Raw genomic sequence first — 19413 nt, 5'->3', positions numbered from 1 at the left:
CAAGTCACTTAACTTCTCTGTGCTTTAGTATCCTTATTTGTAAAATAGGGATAATGACAGTACCTACCTTATAGAGTTTTCTAAGGACTAAATAACTTAATATATGCCAAAGCACTTAAAACCTACCTGGTGGATAAGTGCAAGCTATCATCATCATCATTATCATCACCAAACTGATATGTCTTGACACATGCCATGGGATGGTGGCTATAACTCAGCTCCAGAGAGAGTTTAGTAATCAGCAATAGGCCTCTCATCATGTCTTTCTGTATAGCCAATAACAATGATGTTTTGAACCCATGGGACTTTGTACCTCTCCATGCTTCCATCCAGGGCCTCCCTTTCCTGGTGCAATTGGGGAAAAGGATCCCTGCACAGAGGAAGGCAACAGGTACAATGTGAATGTTATATGGGAGGGAGAGACTCACTGGCTGACCATTATCAAAGAATAGTGGTTGACTCTTCCCTGAAACGAGTCAGTCACTCAGGAGCCCCACAGACATGGATGAGGAGATTAGAAGAGCAGGGAGCATGGGCACTACCTAGCCTTGGTGAGAGACTGCTGTGAGGGACTGTGGGTGGCATGAGCCAGCAGAAGGACACAGAAAGGTCAGAGGAGGTATAGAAAGGGGGCTGGTTGAGATTGGGTGGTAGCAGGAGAACGGAAACTGAAAACAAATCACCAGCTTTGTAATTCTGCAGTAACCTTCTCACTTCCATTTCAGATTATCAAGTGCCAGGGGAGGTGATTCCGATTTTACAGGTAAAGAAAATGAAAACACAAACGGGTTTGGTGACTCACTGCTGGTTCAATTTTATTTCCTTTGCACTGTTGTTTTTAATAAGCAGGACTGAAAAATTAGATTTCATTTTTGGATTTGTATAGCCCTGCTCTATCCTGGAAACAGACCACTAACTCCCTACTACAGCCACAAAGTACCAAAATATCTTATGGCCTCATCCCTAAGACTTCCACCAATTGTCTGAACAGTATCAGCTGCATTGATTAAACCAGTGGCTGTGTTACTGCCCATGCTGAATCATCTTTGATTTTAGTTTCAACTGAATTAGCTTTCGGTGATTTGTTTTTCTCTTCAGGCTGCTTGAGTTCAACAAGTTAAGACAGGTAGTCTGATTCCATGGATTTTTCCTCCACTGTGGTTTCCATGTGTGCTTCTTGATTAGTTTGCAGCTCCGGCTGATTGACAGGCATAATGTCTATTTCTGAGACCTATTTAGGTAGCTTGGCCTAACCCTGAGGCTCTCTACCTGACCTGAAAGGGCCCTGTCTAATCTGAGATAAACATACTGCCCTGTGTGTGATTTGAGAGTTGGAACATTTCAGACTACTGTGAAGGATCCAATGAATGGAGGTACTCATTCCCCAGCTCTACCTTGGTTCCTGGGACAGAGGAGCTGTCTAAAGTTTGGGATGCCTGGGGCATATTTCTCCATCAATAAGACAAGTATCCATGTTGCAGAAACGTGGAAATGGCCTTGCACAGCTATAAGATTTTTAGTCATTTTCTGCCTAGAGATAAGACAATATATAAAAGTCAAGAGTAAGGAAGCATGGCACCCAAATGAGTGAACGTAGTCATCTGTTCTCTGCTCATCTTCTGCAATCTTGGATAGGAAGAATGGAAATTGACAGCTGGAGGGGTGGGGGGAAGGTGGGAGCAGGGGGTTGCAACCTCACCAGTACTGACTTCCCTAGACCTCAGACCACTAGGTGGGCTCTTGGTTACCCTGTAGCAATCCCAAAGAGCCTCAAGTCTAATAGTTCTTTGACCTATGTGATGCCAGAGTTCCCTCCTGTATAAAAACGGTACTTAAGGGAGCATACCAAATTTTAACAGTATGTGTTGGAGCTACACAAGCTTTACCAAGATGAACTCTGTAGCAGTCACCAACTACAGGCAAAGCACCAATCCTTCTTCTGTCTCCCCTTCAGTACCGAGCATGATACTGCCTACACTGGTAACTTAGCCACTGAAGTACAATAACCCTTTTGGCTCCAACCTCTTCTTCATCTCAGTTCTAGAAAACACTTCAAGGGAAATCTGATTGGCAATCTTTTGCTTGGTTCATACTGTTATTTTGTAAAGTGTGAAATTTTATGCCTTCTGTCTGGTCTTCATTTCGAATAAGATACTAATGGAACTGGTATACTGTTTAAATTTTACTTCCTTAATCAGAGAGGGAGACAAACCATGAGAGACTCTTAACTATAAGAAACAAACTGAGGGTTGCTGGAGGGGAGGGGGATGGGGGAATGGGGTAACCGGGTGATGGGCATTAAGGAGGGTACGTGATGTGATGAGCACTGGGTGTTATACGCAACTGATGAATTACTGAACTCCACCTCTAAAACTAAAATAAATAAACAAACAAACAAATAATAAATAAATAAATTTTACTTTCTACATAACAACATTCAGTAAAATTCCACCTTTTAATTTTGGAATTATGAGCATCATATAAAAATTTCTCTCTAGAATATATTTCTCTGCTCAATAACTTACCTTGTAGACATCATGACTGCCAATGATGGCATCGAAGAGTGTGTACAGGTCATTGAGAAGGTCCACCACCTCAATGGGCTCACTCATGGCTGAGATGGTGGTGAAGCCCACAATGTCACTGAAGTACAAGGTGACCAAGTCAAAGCCCTCAGGTTCAACCGTGCAGCCCTTTTTGAGGGATTCGGCAACTGATCTGAAAAGCAGACACAGCTATTCCTCAGAGGACACTGGCCTCCCTGCATGCCACACACACATCTGCTGGAACCCAATTTCTCCAAAAATCACTGCCAAGTAAATGAGGAAGATGTCATTTGGATGAAAACATTAATTCTTTAATTTAGTCTATAAATATATTTTGAGTGCTTATGATGAGCCAGGCACTCTGCCAGATGCTGGAATACAGCACTGTATAGACAGCCCTGGTCTGTGTTTTTGTGGAGATTTTTCAGCTTTCCTTCTTCCTCAGCTGTCCCTTCACTCAGGGAATGATCCCAGGTGGTTGCTTTGCATGAGACCAGTTATCCCAATTATCTCCTAGAAGATCATGTTACAACATGATCAGGTGCCTTGGAAATTTTGGAAACAGTATCAACAGGTAAGGCTTTGAACTAAGGAAGGAAAAACCTAGAAAAACAACTCTGCTACTCTTCTCTAGGAGTTCAAAGAACTGACTCCTTTTAATTGGTCAGCTTCCAGGCAAAGTCATGAAGTAACACATAGAAAAACTGAAGCACCAAAAACTTAAATGACCAGCATGCTCCACAGGTAGTGGGAAATTAGGAAGGTGTGCTCTACTCCCTTGGTTTCCAATTCATCTTTGATTTGAAGGTGTGACTCAAGCCTACTGGGAAAAGAGAGGGTGCAGGACAGGGGGAGGGAACAGTTAGTTGATGGGTAATTTTTTTTTCTATTTTTAATAGAACACACTGTTACAAGGATTCACACTCCTCAGGTGTTCACACATACGGTGGTAGCATCTGTGTTAGAAGCTTTTCCGTTTTCTGTTTTTCAATTTCCAGCTCTTCAGTCCGTTCCCGAATCAAATCTTCCAAGTTGCTAGAATATTGCTCCAACATCCGAAGCATGGAATCAATGATATTGGTCTTCTTCCCTTTATTGAAAGTTTTAAACTGGAAGTAAAACAGAAAAAGGAGCCAGGGGAATTTTTACTCTCCAAACTCAGAGATGATAGAGTAGGTCCCCTTATCACAAATCCCTTCCTCTAAAATGCCAGGGCACAAGAAGTAAACCTAGATATAAATAGGAAAAGTCACCACTCAACCTCATTGTTACCCTGGCCCATTCACAGGGCTCTTTTTCCCTGAGTGGCTCTTCCCCCTACCCTTCTGGCTCTTTGAAGTCTGAGCAAAGGTGTTCTGGGAAGGATTCTCCAGCTCTCAGATGCTTTCACATGAGTAGTAGCCACTTCAAAGGCAATAGGATCTGGTCTTGAGCCCGGGCCATTTGTGAGTGGAGTAAGGGGAGAGAGGGCAGGAGAGTACCGTTTTACCCTTCTGGATAATCAACCTACGAAGTCATCCTGACTTCTAATGCCACTGTGTTACCAGTTCTTGGACAGTGGATGTTTCCTTGACCTCTTAAATATGACCCAAGATCTACATGGTTAGATCTACCCCATTTCTTACCATCCTACCATGGAGGTCCAGGAATAATTATGTGATCTAGCACCTACCCTTCATGTGAGTCAGGGTCATGTAGAAATTCAACTGGTCTTGTCCCATTCTATGCCCTGATCCTTTAGAGGTGGCTGCATGCCACAGATTTTTAATGTGCCCTCCTGAGGCCCTGTCCATCTACAGAGACAGGGAGCTTGGCATAGCACTGGAATCACGAGGGGGTAGCCCCTCCTTGCTGATGTGTTCAGCATGCACAAGGCTGTGTTTACAACAATAAAAAGACTGGTGGTAGTTTTGCTGAGCAGACATCTAGGAATCTTGTCCCAATGAACCTTTCATATGCAGCTGGGCCACACATGCTCCCCTTAGCACTCAATGCCCCAAGGCTGATACCAGGAGTTTTCTTCTGAGCCTGGTCCACATCTACGTGTCTACCAAGGTCCTGCAGGTAATCTCAGTAGCCTGCTCAGATGTTTAAGGCTCCCCTATTGCCTAACCCAGGGAGCCCCCCTCTCCTCATCTTCCCGTTTAAGTTTTATTAGCTGCAGGGAGTGGGCAGACTATCCTGGTCTTTCAGACAATTTAAACTTCCACCAAAGCATTTCAGTGAAGGCAGCCCCACCAATGTCTGTTTGAAGGCTGTATGATGTGCACTCCTTCTATCACCAGCTTCTCTGCTGCCTTCTGAAATAACATCTCTAGCATCAACACAAGGGCAAATGCTTTTTCTCTTGCCTCGTGGTAAGTTTTCAGAAATGTGACCTTCATGGTCCTTTGCCTTTTCCATACTATTGGATACCTGTTTGAGTGTCCTCAAGAAATCCAGCCAGGCTAATGGAGGCATTGTTAGTTGGGGACATGGATGACTTCATATGCAGGGCCCCTCAGGCTTTCAATCCAACTCCTTCTTTTTTCCGCCTCAGATACCTGCCACTCACAAAGCATCTCAGTGCTGTACTCCAGCCAGGCTCAAAAGCCTCTCCACCAGAGCTGACACAGCACTCACAGAGAGCACCCTCAATTTTGGTATCCTGTAGTTTCAACAAAGCCCTTAAGCTGCGTGTTCCAACATAAGAACTGCACCCTAGCTCCCCTTAGCAGGGCTCTCTCTGCCTTTTCCTCATTTCCCCCCTTCTATCCCCAGCTCTAGGGGGAAAAATAGCCTCTTTAGAAATTTAGTATCTTAAGGAGAGAGTTTACCATTTTTTGTGCATTCTTTTGCCTCAAGTAGTTCCCTAGGAACCTAAAAAATTCTCCTGCCTGTGTACTCCCCATTTGCACTTTCTTCTGTCATGAGCATCTTTCAAAAAACTTATGTCTTTCCTAACCCCTCAAAACCACCTGGCATCACTTCAGTGGTATCCTCAGCAGAGTTCTCTGGGATCTCCAAAGCAAACATGGCTCTATGAGGACCTGCATCTATTCTATGATACCCATTTTTAACAGTCTCAATGCCATTGCCTTGCAAGTGCCAGTGGTTCAATTCTATTTCTGAAAGGTTGGTTAGGTCAGGTTGGGGATGGTCTGGAACAGAGGTTCATATACAGAAGCACATTAAAATCAACCATTGCGCTCTTGGAGGATGTGCTGGGGATGCTCCAGTATCGAAGGCCTCCAAGTAGCCACCCCAATGCTTCCTCCCCAAGAGGGAGTGATTTTTTTTTTCTCTTGCAAGAGTTTCCTTTCACAATATGATGAAAACCGAAGGAGTTAGTTTTCGGTAGGCTGGCTTTAGGATGACTTCTGGGCAAAGCTAAGATTCACAGAGTCCTTACCTGATTAAATATTTCATCAAAAGTTGGTCGCTGTTCTGCAGCTTCAGCCCAGCACTGCTTCATCAGCTGGAGACATTCTGGAGGGGCATACTCAGGAGGAACCACTGGTCTGTACACAGGAGGAGGCTTCTTAAGTCTGTCTATGATTTCTGTCCAGAAGTAAGAAGAGAAAGTTTTACAAATCGTAGAAAGAGCACCAAGTTTTGACAAAGATCATTGAGTTTTAGCAAAAAAAGAGGTTAAACAGGAAAAAAAAATCACAGAAAGGCCATCTCCTTTGCTTTTTCCTCAAGTGGCTTGAATATAAATTGTTTCTGAACAAAGGAAGTATTAGTCAATTGAGGAGGGGACGAGAAAATCAGTTGGGCTGGTAGTATCATTTAGGCACAGCTTTTTCCTGCTTTTAGGTTTTAGGTTTTAGATGTGTCCTATCTGATGTCAATTCTAACACTACACCTCCAATGATCTGGCTCCCTTCACCTACCCGCAAATCATCTAAACTTTCCAATCCCCACAGTAGACCCACTTAGCCCTCCCTGAAGGCCCAGGCCCAGCCCAGATGCACGCTGTGAGCCCTGCCTGGCCCCTAGGAAAGAGGATTAAGAACTCCAATAAATAGTTCAAGACCTCATCTAGATCCTCCTAACTGCTTGTCCTTGAACTCCACTTTCAGTGGAACATTTAGCATGTATCAGACTATGGGCTAAGGACTTTGAATGTATTCTTTCATTAGATTCTCACTACAAACAGATGAGGTAGGAGCCCTTATTTTTATTTTACAGAAGGTGAAAATGAGGAACAGAGAGAAAGTAAATTGTTCAAAGTCACATGGCTAGCAAGTGACAGAATTTGAATTTGACCCCAGGCAGTCTCAATCTACTACGTTGTCCCACTTCCAAATGCCTCAGACTTCAACTGGGAGTTCTAAAACTCCCTATTCAGACCCAAAAGCCATTAGTGACTGAGAAGTCCAGATCAGGCAGACTGACAGAGTGAAAACTCCCTGGAAGTAGGAGAAAACAGTTAGCCTTCAATGTCCTCAGCAACCCACACTGGACCTCAAACTGTTCTCTCTGCTTCCAGCCTAGCCTTCTAGTCTCCTTAAATTAAAATATTTAAATTTAAATTTAAATAGATAAATCTATTCTTAAAACACGAACCAAAAAAAAAAAAAAAAAAACCCACGAATTTGGCCATGTCACTTTTTCTTGCTTAAAACTCTTTCACAACTTCTCATAACACACAGGGTAAAATCTAAGCCCTATCTCTTCAGCTCATTTCTTATCCCTAACCCCCTCCCCACAGCCCCAACTCCAACAGGCACCAAACCTTGCTTGCCCCACCAGTGTGCCCTTCCCACCCCTACACTGGCTGTAACACTCCAACAGTGCTGCTTCATACCATAGTAAGTGCCCCCTTGTCTCCATGAAAGAAGGGGAGGTTGTTGCCTCTGACCTCTCAGCTCCTTGTGATATTGCACCTCTGCTCCTTTAACCCAGGTTGACCTATACCAGTAATGGTTTCTCCATTGCAGCACCCTGCTCTCAGTGTAATAGATTCCATGTGAACCAACCCCTTGGAGAGTGACTGCCCTCATCCACTCTCTCGTAAAGGGAGTCCTTATCCTTTTGCCAGAACGCCACTGGGTTGAATGGGTTACCTCTCCATTTAGGCCCAGCATAATTCATGCCCTTGAGGAGCTTAGAGTCCAGTGGAGGAGCTAGACGAGGACCAACAATATAAGTGTTCTAGCAGACATTCCACACAGGTGAGCACAGAGGGGGCACCTGGTCCACACTGAAGAGGTCCGAGAAGGCTTTCCAGAGGAGGTGACAAAAATTGGATGAGGCAAAGTGAGGAGAAGGTGAGGGCATTCCAAGGACTATGAATAGCTCTCTTGAAGGCACAGAGATAAGAGAGACCATGGTACTTTCAGTCATGTGGTATAGCTGGAGTGTAGGTAGTGACAGAACGTAAGCTTAGAGAGGTGGCTAGGGGCAGATTTCAAAGAGCCTTGTATGTCATGTGAGGAATCTGGGCTTCATTGACAAGTGATGGGGAACAGTTAGGGAGTTCAGAGTAGAGGACTCTGGAGGACTCTGAGTGGGGGCAAAAGATAGCTAAGTATTTTGGGTTTCTTTGTTTTGTTTTGTTTGAATTTTTTATTCTTTTATTTTGAAATAAATTTAGACTTCCAGAAAAGTTATAAAACTAGTATAATAATTGCTTGTATACCCTTCACTCAGCTTCTTCTAATGTTAATAGCTTATATAACCATAGTACAATGGTTGGTACGTTACTATTGGTACATTACTATCACTACTTGTAATATTGGTACCTTACTATTACTACTGTTCTAGTCTTTATTTGAATTTCATCAATTTTATTCCTAATATTCCTTTTCTGTCCCACAATCCAATTCAAGATCCCATATTGCATTTAATTATCGTGTCTCTGTCTCTTTCAGTCTGTGATGTTTCTTCATTCTGTCCCTGTCTTTCATGACTTTTGATAAATATTGGCCAATTATTTTGCAGAATGTCTCTCATTTGGGGTGTGTCTGATGTTTTCTCCTGGGTAGATTGTTATGCATTTTTTGGCAAAAATTCCACAAAGGTGACATTGCCCTTCTCAGTGCATCATGTCAGGGGGTACATGATGTCAGTGTGCCTTGATCACTTGGTTAAGGTGGTGTCTGCAGGATCATCCTTCCCTAGTAAATTTATTATTTTTCCACTTATAATTACTACGTATCTAGTGGGTTCATACTCTTAGATTATGCAAATATCCTGTTTCCCCTTGAACTTTTGCCCACTGACTTTACCATTTCTTGATGGATTGTGCCTGACAGGCAATCATTTTGATGAAAAATGAGGATGAAAGCTTACGGCATGTCATAGGGAAAGTATGGAAGGAGCTTGCCATCCAGGCGCATCATGAAGGGTACTGAAATACCTGGCAGGGAGTGTCTCAAAGTAGAGGAGGCTGCCAAAAAAAAAAAAAAAAAAAAAAAAAAGTCCAATATAGGTCCTGTAGGTCCTTGGCTAATGTTCCAGTTTGGAAAGGGCCAAATTCTTGGGTTGGGAAACTTCTTCAAAATGCCTAAATCTGTTTGGCTCTAAGTCCCACCTGCACACAACACGGGCTATTTGCAGACTAGCAGGCAGTTAGCACAAACACATAACTGTGTTCACTCTTCTGGCAAATTACAACCGCCTGGGTTAGGCTGATGATCTGGGTCATGGTGGGCCCCTGGTGGCCTTTTCTCACCTCCCGCTTACCTTTGGCAGGCAGATCCATCATGCAGAATGGGGTGCCCCGGACCATCACTTCTTGCATGATGATGGCAAAGCTATAGACATCTCCTGCAAAAGAACCTAACCTGCTGCCCTTTGGGGCTCTCAACAGTTCAGGGGCCGTCCATAGCAACTCTGAAAAGAAAGCATTGTGTAATGAATGCAGGGAGGATTAACTGACAGTGTTTGCAATGCCCTCAAGGGTTCCAAGGGTGCTGTTTCATTGACTGCTTTATATTTTTATTAGACAGACTGGCATGCTAGTGCCCCCCCCCCCACTCGGGGTCCAACTCTATGAATCTAAGAAATTGTGCACAGAGAAAGCATACTACTCTCCCCACTCCAGGACCATGAAGGCAGACACAGCGGAGGTATGGGGCAGGACAGAGAAGCTCAAAGTAGAAAAACTATCTGGCACTTGCTTTCTTGCTCTCTTGAGCCTGCAAGTAGCAATTGGCAGGCTTCCAGGGAAAGGCAAGTGCACAGCCACTCTGGTTGCCATGGATTTGCTATTTGCTGAGATCTATATGTGTCTGGTAATTTGATTGTGCTGGGGCTCAGGGATTCACAAGTTGCTTTCTCCAGGTCTACTCTAAGAGGATTAGAGGATCTCCAGGCCTCCACTATTCCTCACAGAGCAAGAAGATGCAACAATTCCTTCAAGTCAGTTCTACAAATATTTATTGAGGGTCTACTATGTACTGGGCACTACACTGGGTGCAGGGATGGCACCAGAGATGAATTAGACCCTGCCTCTGCCCTTGTAGAGTTCACAGAGCAATGGGCAACACAGACATGTGAACCCCCTAACTGCAGTACATGGCAGGGCTACTTAAGTAATATATAGAGAAATACACATTGGGGTGCCTGGGTGGTTCAGTTGAGCATCTGACTCTTGGTTTCAGCTCAGATCGTGATCTCGGGGTCATGAGATCGAGCCCCCCACCCCCCACCCCCATCAGACTCCGTGCTCAGCGTGGAGTCTGCTTGAGATTCTCTCCCTCTCCCTCTGCCCCTCTCCCCACTCATGTGCGTCTCTCTCCATCTCATAAATAAATATATAAATTGCACATTTACACATTAGTAATATAAATGGAGTAGTCAAAAGTGGGAGGGAGCATTTTACATGGAATTATATGAAATTGCCATTTCTATGGGTAAAAATGGTTGAATATTGACAATTCCACGAGGCTCAAACAAAAAAAAAAAAAAAAAAGGAGAGAGAGAAAACTGAGCTGATCAAATTAATCCAGGAAGGCTTCCTGGAAAAGTTAGATCTTAAAGGATCTCGTTAAAAAGGTCAAGGATGCTGTTTCCTAGAGCTGAGAGGGTAAGGGCTTTGCAGGGAGAAAGAACAGTACGTGCAAAAGAACAAGAAGTAGAAAGGAGCAAATTGCAGATGGGGGTGGTGGTAAGCAGATTAGCTTGGCTGAAGAGAAGGGCTCTGTTAAGGAATAATGAGAAATGGGGTTGATGAAGTGGGGGAGGGAGGGTGGCTAGAAGAATGAGGGCAGAAGGTGAGAGGCCCTGAGAGCCAAATGAAGGCATTTGGAGTGAATACAAAAGGCAGTAGGGGTGCAGGAGCTGGAGAGGGATTTGATGAAAGCTGTATTCGGAAGATTAATCTGGCAACCTGCACAAGCTGGATTGAAGGAGAGAGGCTGGAGTCAGGGAGACCAGTTAGGAAGTTATTACAGTAAGAGCCCAAGGCGAGGTGAAAGGGCCGTGAATGGGGTGCGGGCGGCAGCAGCAGGACAGGGAACCAGATACACAGGATGGCTATAATGGAGACGGTAGTAACAGGGCTGGGGATGGACTCAATGTGCTCCTTGGAGGGAAAAGGTTTGGAGTAAACAAGGGGTTGAAGTCCAGAAAGGAAGGCTGGAGAAAAGTCTGCTGAGAGTAGGGGTAGTGGGGGAAAAGTGCTGGCTGCCTTTTCATCTTGTTAACTTTGGGGTATTGGGAAGGGAGTCCAGGGGACAAGCTCATGTGAAGCAGGAAGGAGGATGGAAAGGTCAGAGATTATTTTGGTGTGTGAGTGAAAGCCGGAAAGAGAAACTCACCCTGGAAATTCCTATTTTAAGCCAATCCTGATCAAAATGGTGGAATAGGGAATTTTAGCCTTACCCCCAATCACGTGGTCATCTTCCCTCCTTGTCCTCCAGGTGTCCCCAGTCTTTGTCACACACACACACACACACACACACACACACACACACACACACGCCCCACACTCTCCTGCCCCCGTGAAAGTCTCCAATATAGTCACTATAGTGGTTTTGCCTTTATGTCTTCTTGCCTGGGAGGACTTATATTTGCAAAGAACGCCCAAAGAGATTGAATGTTACTATGGTCAAAGGAATGCACTTCTGACTGTGGGGTTTGAGGAAGACATGTTTGATATGGTTTGAAGGAGGAGGTCAGGAGGAAGAAAAATGCAGCCGTTCCTTCTGCTATCCTCTCTCCTATACATTTAAAAGCACAAGAAGGGGAAAGAGGACAGAACTCTCCAGTAAAAAGCTGGATGATTAAATACAATCATTACCAAACAGTATTTTCAAAGAGCACTTACATGTATGTTGTTAATGGCTAAAATGAGGCTTTATCTGTGCTATACTTACGTAATTGAAAGTGGACGGTAATGAATACACTTACAACCCACCCCCATTTCCGCATCCCCACTCTAGAGCCAAGTAAGAGCCACTACCTACCATTAGACTTGAACTCTTAGGAAAACTAGAAAAAATTACTTTGGCTTGTTTAGCATCTACTGATGCTAGTACTAACTCTGAGCCTGGCTGTGGTGATAAAAATCAATTGTGGAGAGCCAGTGCGGTGAAGTGCAAAAGAACAGAGAGCTGAAAGTCAAGAGACCGAGGTTCAAAATCTTAGCTTGGTCACTAGGTCGCTCACCTTACTGAAGCTCAGCTTCCCCATCTGTAAAACAGAAGTTGAGCCAGATGATCTGCAAGAGGCTTGCAGTTACAAGATTCTATTAGCCCTGTCATCTATGGAGGAAGCAGCAAGTTTCCTTATTTCCTTTTATTTCATCCATTCATTAATTCACCAAACATTTATTCTGCCAGGTAGGGTGAAAGGCACTGAGGGAGGCAAACATGTTTCTTGCCTTTGCAGAGCTTATAGGTTGAGTTGGGAGAGAAGACAGCTAATTAAACACATAATACCAACAAAGTATGGTATTTACAACAAAGTTCAAAGCCCTAAGGATCATAAAGAGGGAAACTTAGCTGAGCAGAGGGGGTCATGGAAAGTCTCTTGTTGAATCAGGGGTATTTAAGTTGAGCCCTGAAGAAGGAATAGAATCTAGCCGGACTCAGAGGAGTTTATAACAGAGTGGGAAAGGAAGAGTGTCCCAAGGAACGGGCACAGCGTGTGTGACGGTCTGGGAGTAAGAGAGAGCCTGGGGTAAATAAACAACTGGAAGGAGTTCAGCACTGCTGGAGCCCAGAGATGGAGGGGGAGTGATTAAGCACGAGAGGTCCACAAGGCCTAAACCACACAGGGCTCATAAGCCATGTAAAGGAATTTGAACTTTATCCTAAGAGCAATGGGAAGCCATTCAGTGAATTTTGGCACAGCTCTAACATGATCAGATCTGCAGTTGAGAAAACTCCCTCTGGCTGCGGTGTGTGAAGAATGGATTGAGATCCAGACTGCCATTGCAATTTGGAGAGTTTTCACTGAAACAGTGAGAAGGAGAGACAGAGCAAGACACAGACAGGGTACACACACACACACACGCACGCACGCATGCACACGCACTTCCCCCCACCCCCCATCCTTTCCCCACTCTAAGACCAGAGTTTCTTAAGTATGTGAGTTGCCAACCTGTGAATTAAGTGGAACTCTGGGAAGCTGGGCATTGTGTTTTATCTTTTGTAGATGACTCATCTTGACAGGAAGCTAAGTACTTGCCAATCTGCAGCTGCTGTCCCCAACATCCTAGCCATAATACCAGGCAACTACTCCAAGCTTTCAAATTGGAATTAGCCAAACAATAACCATAAGACTAAGTTGGCAACAAGAACAGGTCCACAGAAAGAGAGAGAGGGAGAAAATAGAGAGAGAAAGAGAAAATGGTTTTTATTGTGATTACCGGGAGCTTCACGTCCTCCAAAGCATGGATAGGCAGAGAAACGAAAATGTTATTATAAGTTGTAATTTAGCTGCATGTAGGGGCCAGTCTTCAAAAGACCTGAATTGAATTTCTGGAACTGCTGCTAAGTAGCTGTAGGACTTGGGAAAATCTTGAGCTTCACTTACCTCATCTGTAAAATGAGAGAGTTGGACTAGATGCCTCCCTAACGTTCAGTATTCTGCAAGTTTTATAAAGCACGAAGACGCTGCCCCTGGTGGCTGGGCTGTCTTGTCTGTATCTACGCATGTGTTTCTCTGTGTCTTTCAGTCTTGGTTTCTCTCACGTCAGCAGTTTTAAAACTTACACTGCCAAAGATTCTTTTAAGAATATATGTTGTAATTTTGATCCGTCCCTCTGTCTGTCTTTTTTGGGTTGTCTGTTTCTCTCTGTTTTGGTGTCACTCTTTTTTCTTCAACCCTGGCAATGCTGGTTAAATTCTTTAATGCCCAAATTTCCTCTATGTATTTAACTCTATTCATTCTCTCTCCTTCTTACTCTTTCTCTTTCTTCTTTCCTCTCTTCTGTCAACTCATTTCCTCCTACTTCTCACTCACCCACTCTCAATTCCCCACCTCAGATTTCTCCCATTTCTTTGATCTGTTATGACCCCTACAGGCATTGTTTGGTGCTGCCACTAGGGCACTTAATAGAAGACAAAAAACACCAAATGCGCTTTACAGTCCTGCCTACTTATTTACTAGAAGGACACAGTTCTGTCTGAAGCCATCCCGTGCAACCCATAGAGTATTTACTTGCTGGGATCCCCCTCGCTTTTTTCTCTCTGACAGAGACAGTGAGGGTAGGCTCTAGGGACATCCCATTCCAGAATGTGCTTTGTGGGGGTCCAGCTACCAAATTACCTTCCATTCAATCTGACAAGTATTTATTGAGCACCTACTGTGTGCCTATCGCTCAGCAAGCTCCTCCAGAGACTTCTGGGGTCTCCAAACAATGCAGCCTAATCCTGCCACAGCAGGAACTCAACATTATTGCACTGGCTTTGTTCTGAAGCCTAGGCTGTGCTGAGATTACAGCCTGCAGACTTCATTCAACTCCTTTGGCTTGGAAATGAGGCTGAATTTTCAACAAAAGTGGGGAGTTGAATCAGCCTGAGGCTTTAATTCAGTGCATATTCTCATTTGAATTTTGGAGTTACCTTGCGTGCATCAGAAGGGTATAAATACATTGCTTACCTTCTGCAGAAGGTTCCTCTTGGGAGAGTCTTAGCGTTTCCAAGATGTCATTAAAGCCGTAATCTGTCACTTTTAGTACAAAACGCCCATCTACCACACAGTTCCGAGATTTCAACCTCCCATGAGCAAACTCTCTGTGGTGTAAGTACTTCATGCCCTGCAGATGATACAAACAGGATTTATTTAGTAACTTATTTAACTATTTTGTGCTTTTAGAGCCAGTTTCTGAGCTTGTTAATGGCATGAGCTATTATAGTCCAGAATTCAGTCTCTTTTTTCTTATATGCAGGCAAAGCAAAACTTTGACAACAAGAATTACTTCCAGGTCCCTTCCAGCTCTAAAATTTTATGCTTTTGATGAAGAACTGTATCTTGTGTGTTTAGAGACTTGTATGCTATTGGGAGATTTATTAACATTTCAAACATAGGATGGATCCATACACGTATAATTTCCAAGAATTGGAAGATTCTGATTTTCTCCCAAAAAGGTCTAGCTCAACTTTCATCCACTGTTGGCAGGAATGGAAATTGGTACATCCTTTTTGGTGGGCAATTTGGCAGTAGATATCAAAATTGAAAGCATGCATACCCTGTGACCTAGGGATTCTGCTTCTCCTCTAAAGAAATGCTTGTACATCTGCACAAGGAGACATACACAAGAATGCTCAAGGCAGCGCCGCTTTATAATATTATATAATTAAAAAAACAATAAATATCTGTCAAGAAGGGACTGTCCAAATTTTGGTACATCCAAACTATGGAATATTCTTCAGCAGTTAAAAATAATAAAATAGATCTGTATATACTAACATGGAATCATCTTTAAGCCATAAAGTAAGTGAAAAATAGAAAGGTGCAAAACTACATAACAGTATTTTAAAAAACAAACAAAATCTAGAATGTATGTAAACACACATGAAATGAATTGCAAGGTCAATCACCAAATTGTCAGCAGTGATTAACTCTGGGGGAGGATATGAAAGAGGGTTGAGTGAATGTCAATATTTTTCCCATATATATTTATATCTTTTGATTTTTAAATTTAATTTAATACATTATTTTTGTAATTAAAAATAGGCAATTAAAAAGAAGAAAGCTGAATACTGCTGATCTTTGCAGCTTGCTTGGCAACTTTATATGACATTCAAATGTGATCTATGAGGACTCTATCAGATGGGTTTACTCATTCACATATAAATAAAATTCATGTTCTAGTGCAATCATCTCAGAACTTTTTATGCTGAGCCTTTTTAAGTATCTGGCTCTATTTTGCACCCTGACACCCCTTTGTATTTGTATGCTTTACATCTTGTGCTCTCAGAAAGTCTGCACTCCCCGGTACTTCCAAGAAGAGTCTGCAGTGGGTAAGATTTCCCCCAGGGGTTGTCTAATGTTTGGGTTTCATTCATCATGGGCCTGAGAGGTCTGTCATTTAGAAGCTTCTCCCTTAACTCATGGGACCTTGCTTACAGGATGAGTGGAAAGAGTACTAGAATTGAAATCAGGAGATTTGGATTCTATTATCACCTCTGCCACTTCATAGTGGGCTGATAAATATTTATTGAGCACTTACTATGTATGGCAGACACTATATAACAAAGTGTACTTCATTTAGCTTCTCTGAGCCTCTGTAAAAGGAGGCTAATCATACTTATTTTATGGAGAATTGGAATGAGATAATGTCTATAAAGCTACCTTGAAAAGGGTTAGGCCACAGTATAAAGATCAAGACTGTGGTCAATATGCAAGAAGCTCAACAAGTCATTGCTTAACCAGTTCAGTCCCATAAAAATGCACATAGACACAATTTGCATATTATTACCAGGAGTTCATGGACTCCACTAAAGCCCATCCATAGATGCATCCGTGAGGCCCCTTGACTTTCAAAAGTCACTGCCTCAGAGAATGAAAGTGCTGCCTGATAGACCGTATGATCTTTTGGCTTTCTGGTCATGCTGAGTTACATATCTACATCTATGCTGTGCAAAGACCTATCACGTAGTTCTAGACTGAACCACCTTTTAGAAGGTGAAAACCAGGATCTGAGGTTAAGCAGCACCAAAAGATCTGGGAATGAATACTTTCCCACATCCAGAAAGCAGAGAAATGGGATGGAAGAAAGGGTTGCTTAAGGCAAAGAGTGCTCAATGGCAACAGAAAGTAAGGACAAATCTGGCCCTCAAATCGGGGGAAGGGGTGGGGCAAGTAAGTCCCTTTTATATCAGTACCTTATAACAGATATCGACAAAGGGACTATGAGAAGGGGTGGGGGCAGACCTTGGGAAGGAAGGTAGAAGAATGAGATCATCACAATGATCCAAGGAAAATAAAATATCCCAAAACATTTAAATTCTAATCTATGGGGAAAATCCAAGATTTCCTCAGTCTTTCCATTAACCTTGATGAGATCGAGCAGAAGTGACGATTTAAACATCCAGTCAAGTTTCACATCCTGATTTGTCAATACGTCTTCTAGGCTCCTTCTGGAACAGAATTCTGTCACAATGGCAAACATTCCTGAATCATAGAAGAAACCCAATAAAGGGTTAATATTCTCATGACGCAGGTCCTTCATCTGGAAACAGAGGGAGAGAGGAAAGTCACAACTATCCTGTCACAAGTGGGGACCAGAGTTGAGGGCACATACCCTTCTCTTCATCCTTCCTATGACTGCTTGCTGTGAAAAGCTGAATCTTGGCCAGCATGATCTCCAGTCCCTAATGTTAGTCCTGTGATTGTTATGTTATATGGCAAAAGGGAAATTATTCAGGTAGGCCTAATCTGATTACATGAGCCCTTTAAATCAGAAGAGGAGGGAAGAGAGGAAGTCAGAGAGATTCAAAGTGGGAGGACTTAACACTCTGTTGTTGGCTTTGAAGAGAGAGGAAGGAGGCTATAAGCCAAGGACTGTGGGCAGCCTCCAGAAGCAGGAAACAGCTCTCAGCTAACAGCCAGCAAGGAAATGAGGACTTCAGTCCTACAGCTGTACAGAACTAAATTCTGCTGACAATCTGACTGTGCCTAGAAGTGATTTTCCCCCAGAGACTCCAAATAAGAGCCCCGAGTGACTGACACCTTTACTTCATCCTTATGTGACACTAAGTGGAGCACGGACTTCTGATCTACAGAAAAATGAGATAATAAATGGGTGTTGTTTTAAGCCACTATGTTTGTGCTATTTTGGTATGGCGATAAAGGTTCTACTCACCAATTCCACTGTGTCTGTTGGGGGAAGGGGTTCCCCACATAACCAAACAATTTTCCAACACCAGCTGGGTGTCCTATAATGCAACTCAGTTCTGACACTATCTACCTGGAGATCGCATCAGAGTCCACAGGTTAAGGGTTCAGTCCTACAAGATTGCCTCCCCCCATACACACTTCAGACACTAGTCACAAGCCCAAGTCACCTGGGCATTTACAAACCACCTATAGATTGGAGGTTCTAACACCCCTCACCTTGGGTTCAATTAATTTGTTAGAGTGGCTCACAAAACTCTTAGAAACATTGTACTTACTAGATGACCAGTTTATTATCAAAGGATATAACTCAGGAACGGCCAGATGGAAGAGACACATAGGACAAAGTATGGGGGAAAGGTGTGGAGCTTACATGCCCTCTCAGAACGCATGCCACTCTCCCCAAATCTCCACATAGTTCACCAACCTAGAAGTTATCCAAACTCTGTCCTTTTAAGTTTTTATGAAGGCTTATTACACAGACATGATTGATTAAATCATTGGTCATCCATGACTGATTCAACCTTCAGCCCCTCTCCCCTCCCCAGTAGTCAGTGGTGGGTGGGACTGAAAAGCTCCAACCTTCTAATCAAGTGATTGGTTCCCAGGCAACCAGCTCCCATCCTTAGGTATGATCCAAAAATCTCACTAACATAACAAAAGACACCTTTACCACTCTCCTCACTTAGGAAATTCCAAGGGTTTTAGGAGCTCTGTGCTAGAGATATGGATGAAGACCAAATATATATTTTTTACTATAAATCACAATATCATAGCCAGTGATAGAAAATTAATGCAATGGTCAAAGAGGGAGATTTTTAGAGAGAGATCTCTCTTGGCATATTAAGTGATCTCTCTTGGCATATTAAGTGTGGCCTTCTTCCTGATTCTTTGGGGACTCTAGAATGGAGCTTGGGGAGCCAGGAAGACTAAGGAAGTTTCATACAATGAAAGGTGGAATAGATTGTCTATTTGTGAATATTTATCTATTAAAATAAATAGCCTACATAAACATCAGGCCAAAATCTTCAAAATTTGTTTCAGAAGAAACATCTAGAATTTTGGCTACATTTTCCCTTTGCATCACTAATTTTTTCACTAATGCAAGAATCATTTAGTGTGTGCCCACAATGTCCAAGGAACTGGACTGTATGCTAGAGATGCAGAGTTAAACAAAATGAAATCACTGTCCTAAAAGAGCTCATATTACAAATAAGCTGACAGCTGTATTTTACTGTGAAATGTATTCTTACGGAAGGAAGAATGGCATGTTGGGGGAGCTCAGATATTTATTCAGCCTGAAGGATCAAAGAAGGCTTCCCTGAAGAGGTAATGTCTTGACAGTCATGAAGAACAAGTAAGAGTTGACCAGGTGAAGGTGACAGGGTGGGAGTGGCTGAGAGGGAGAGCATATTATGTTGAGGAAATTGCAACAGGTTTAGGGTGGCCAGAACAGAGTGCAGGGAAGGAAGATGAGACACAAGGCTGGAGAGATAGACAGGAACCACATCCCAGGCATCTTTGAGAACCTTGCTATGGTATTTGAAATTTATATTATGGGCATTCAATAACAGCTACCTATTATTCT

The 19413-nt window shown here is 43.1% G+C and overlaps 1 protein-coding gene across 1 annotated transcript in view; it reads right to left on the bottom strand.

The window, feature by feature from the left end:
* Positions 1-19413, bottom strand: part of GUCY2F (guanylate cyclase 2F, retinal) — a 93454-nt gene that overhangs the window by 12997 nt on the left and 61044 nt on the right. The window contains exons 8-13 of the mRNA XM_027608799.1: positions 16984-17160; positions 14586-14742; positions 9219-9368; positions 5938-6086; positions 3492-3655; positions 2526-2718 (exon numbers count right to left, since the gene is read on the bottom strand). Coding sequence (XP_027464600.1) covers positions 2526-2718; positions 3492-3655; positions 5938-6086; positions 9219-9368; positions 14586-14742; positions 16984-17160 — 990 coding nt within the window. The remainder of the gene's footprint in view (positions 1-2525; positions 2719-3491; positions 3656-5937; positions 6087-9218; positions 9369-14585; positions 14743-16983; positions 17161-19413) is intronic.

Source organism: Zalophus californianus, chromosome X (assembly GCF_009762305.2).
Source record: "Zalophus californianus isolate mZalCal1 chromosome X, mZalCal1.pri.v2, whole genome shotgun sequence".
Lineage (NCBI taxonomy): Eukaryota > Metazoa > Chordata > Mammalia > Carnivora > Otariidae > Zalophus > Zalophus californianus.
This window is presented reverse-complemented; position numbering and strand designations above follow the sequence as displayed.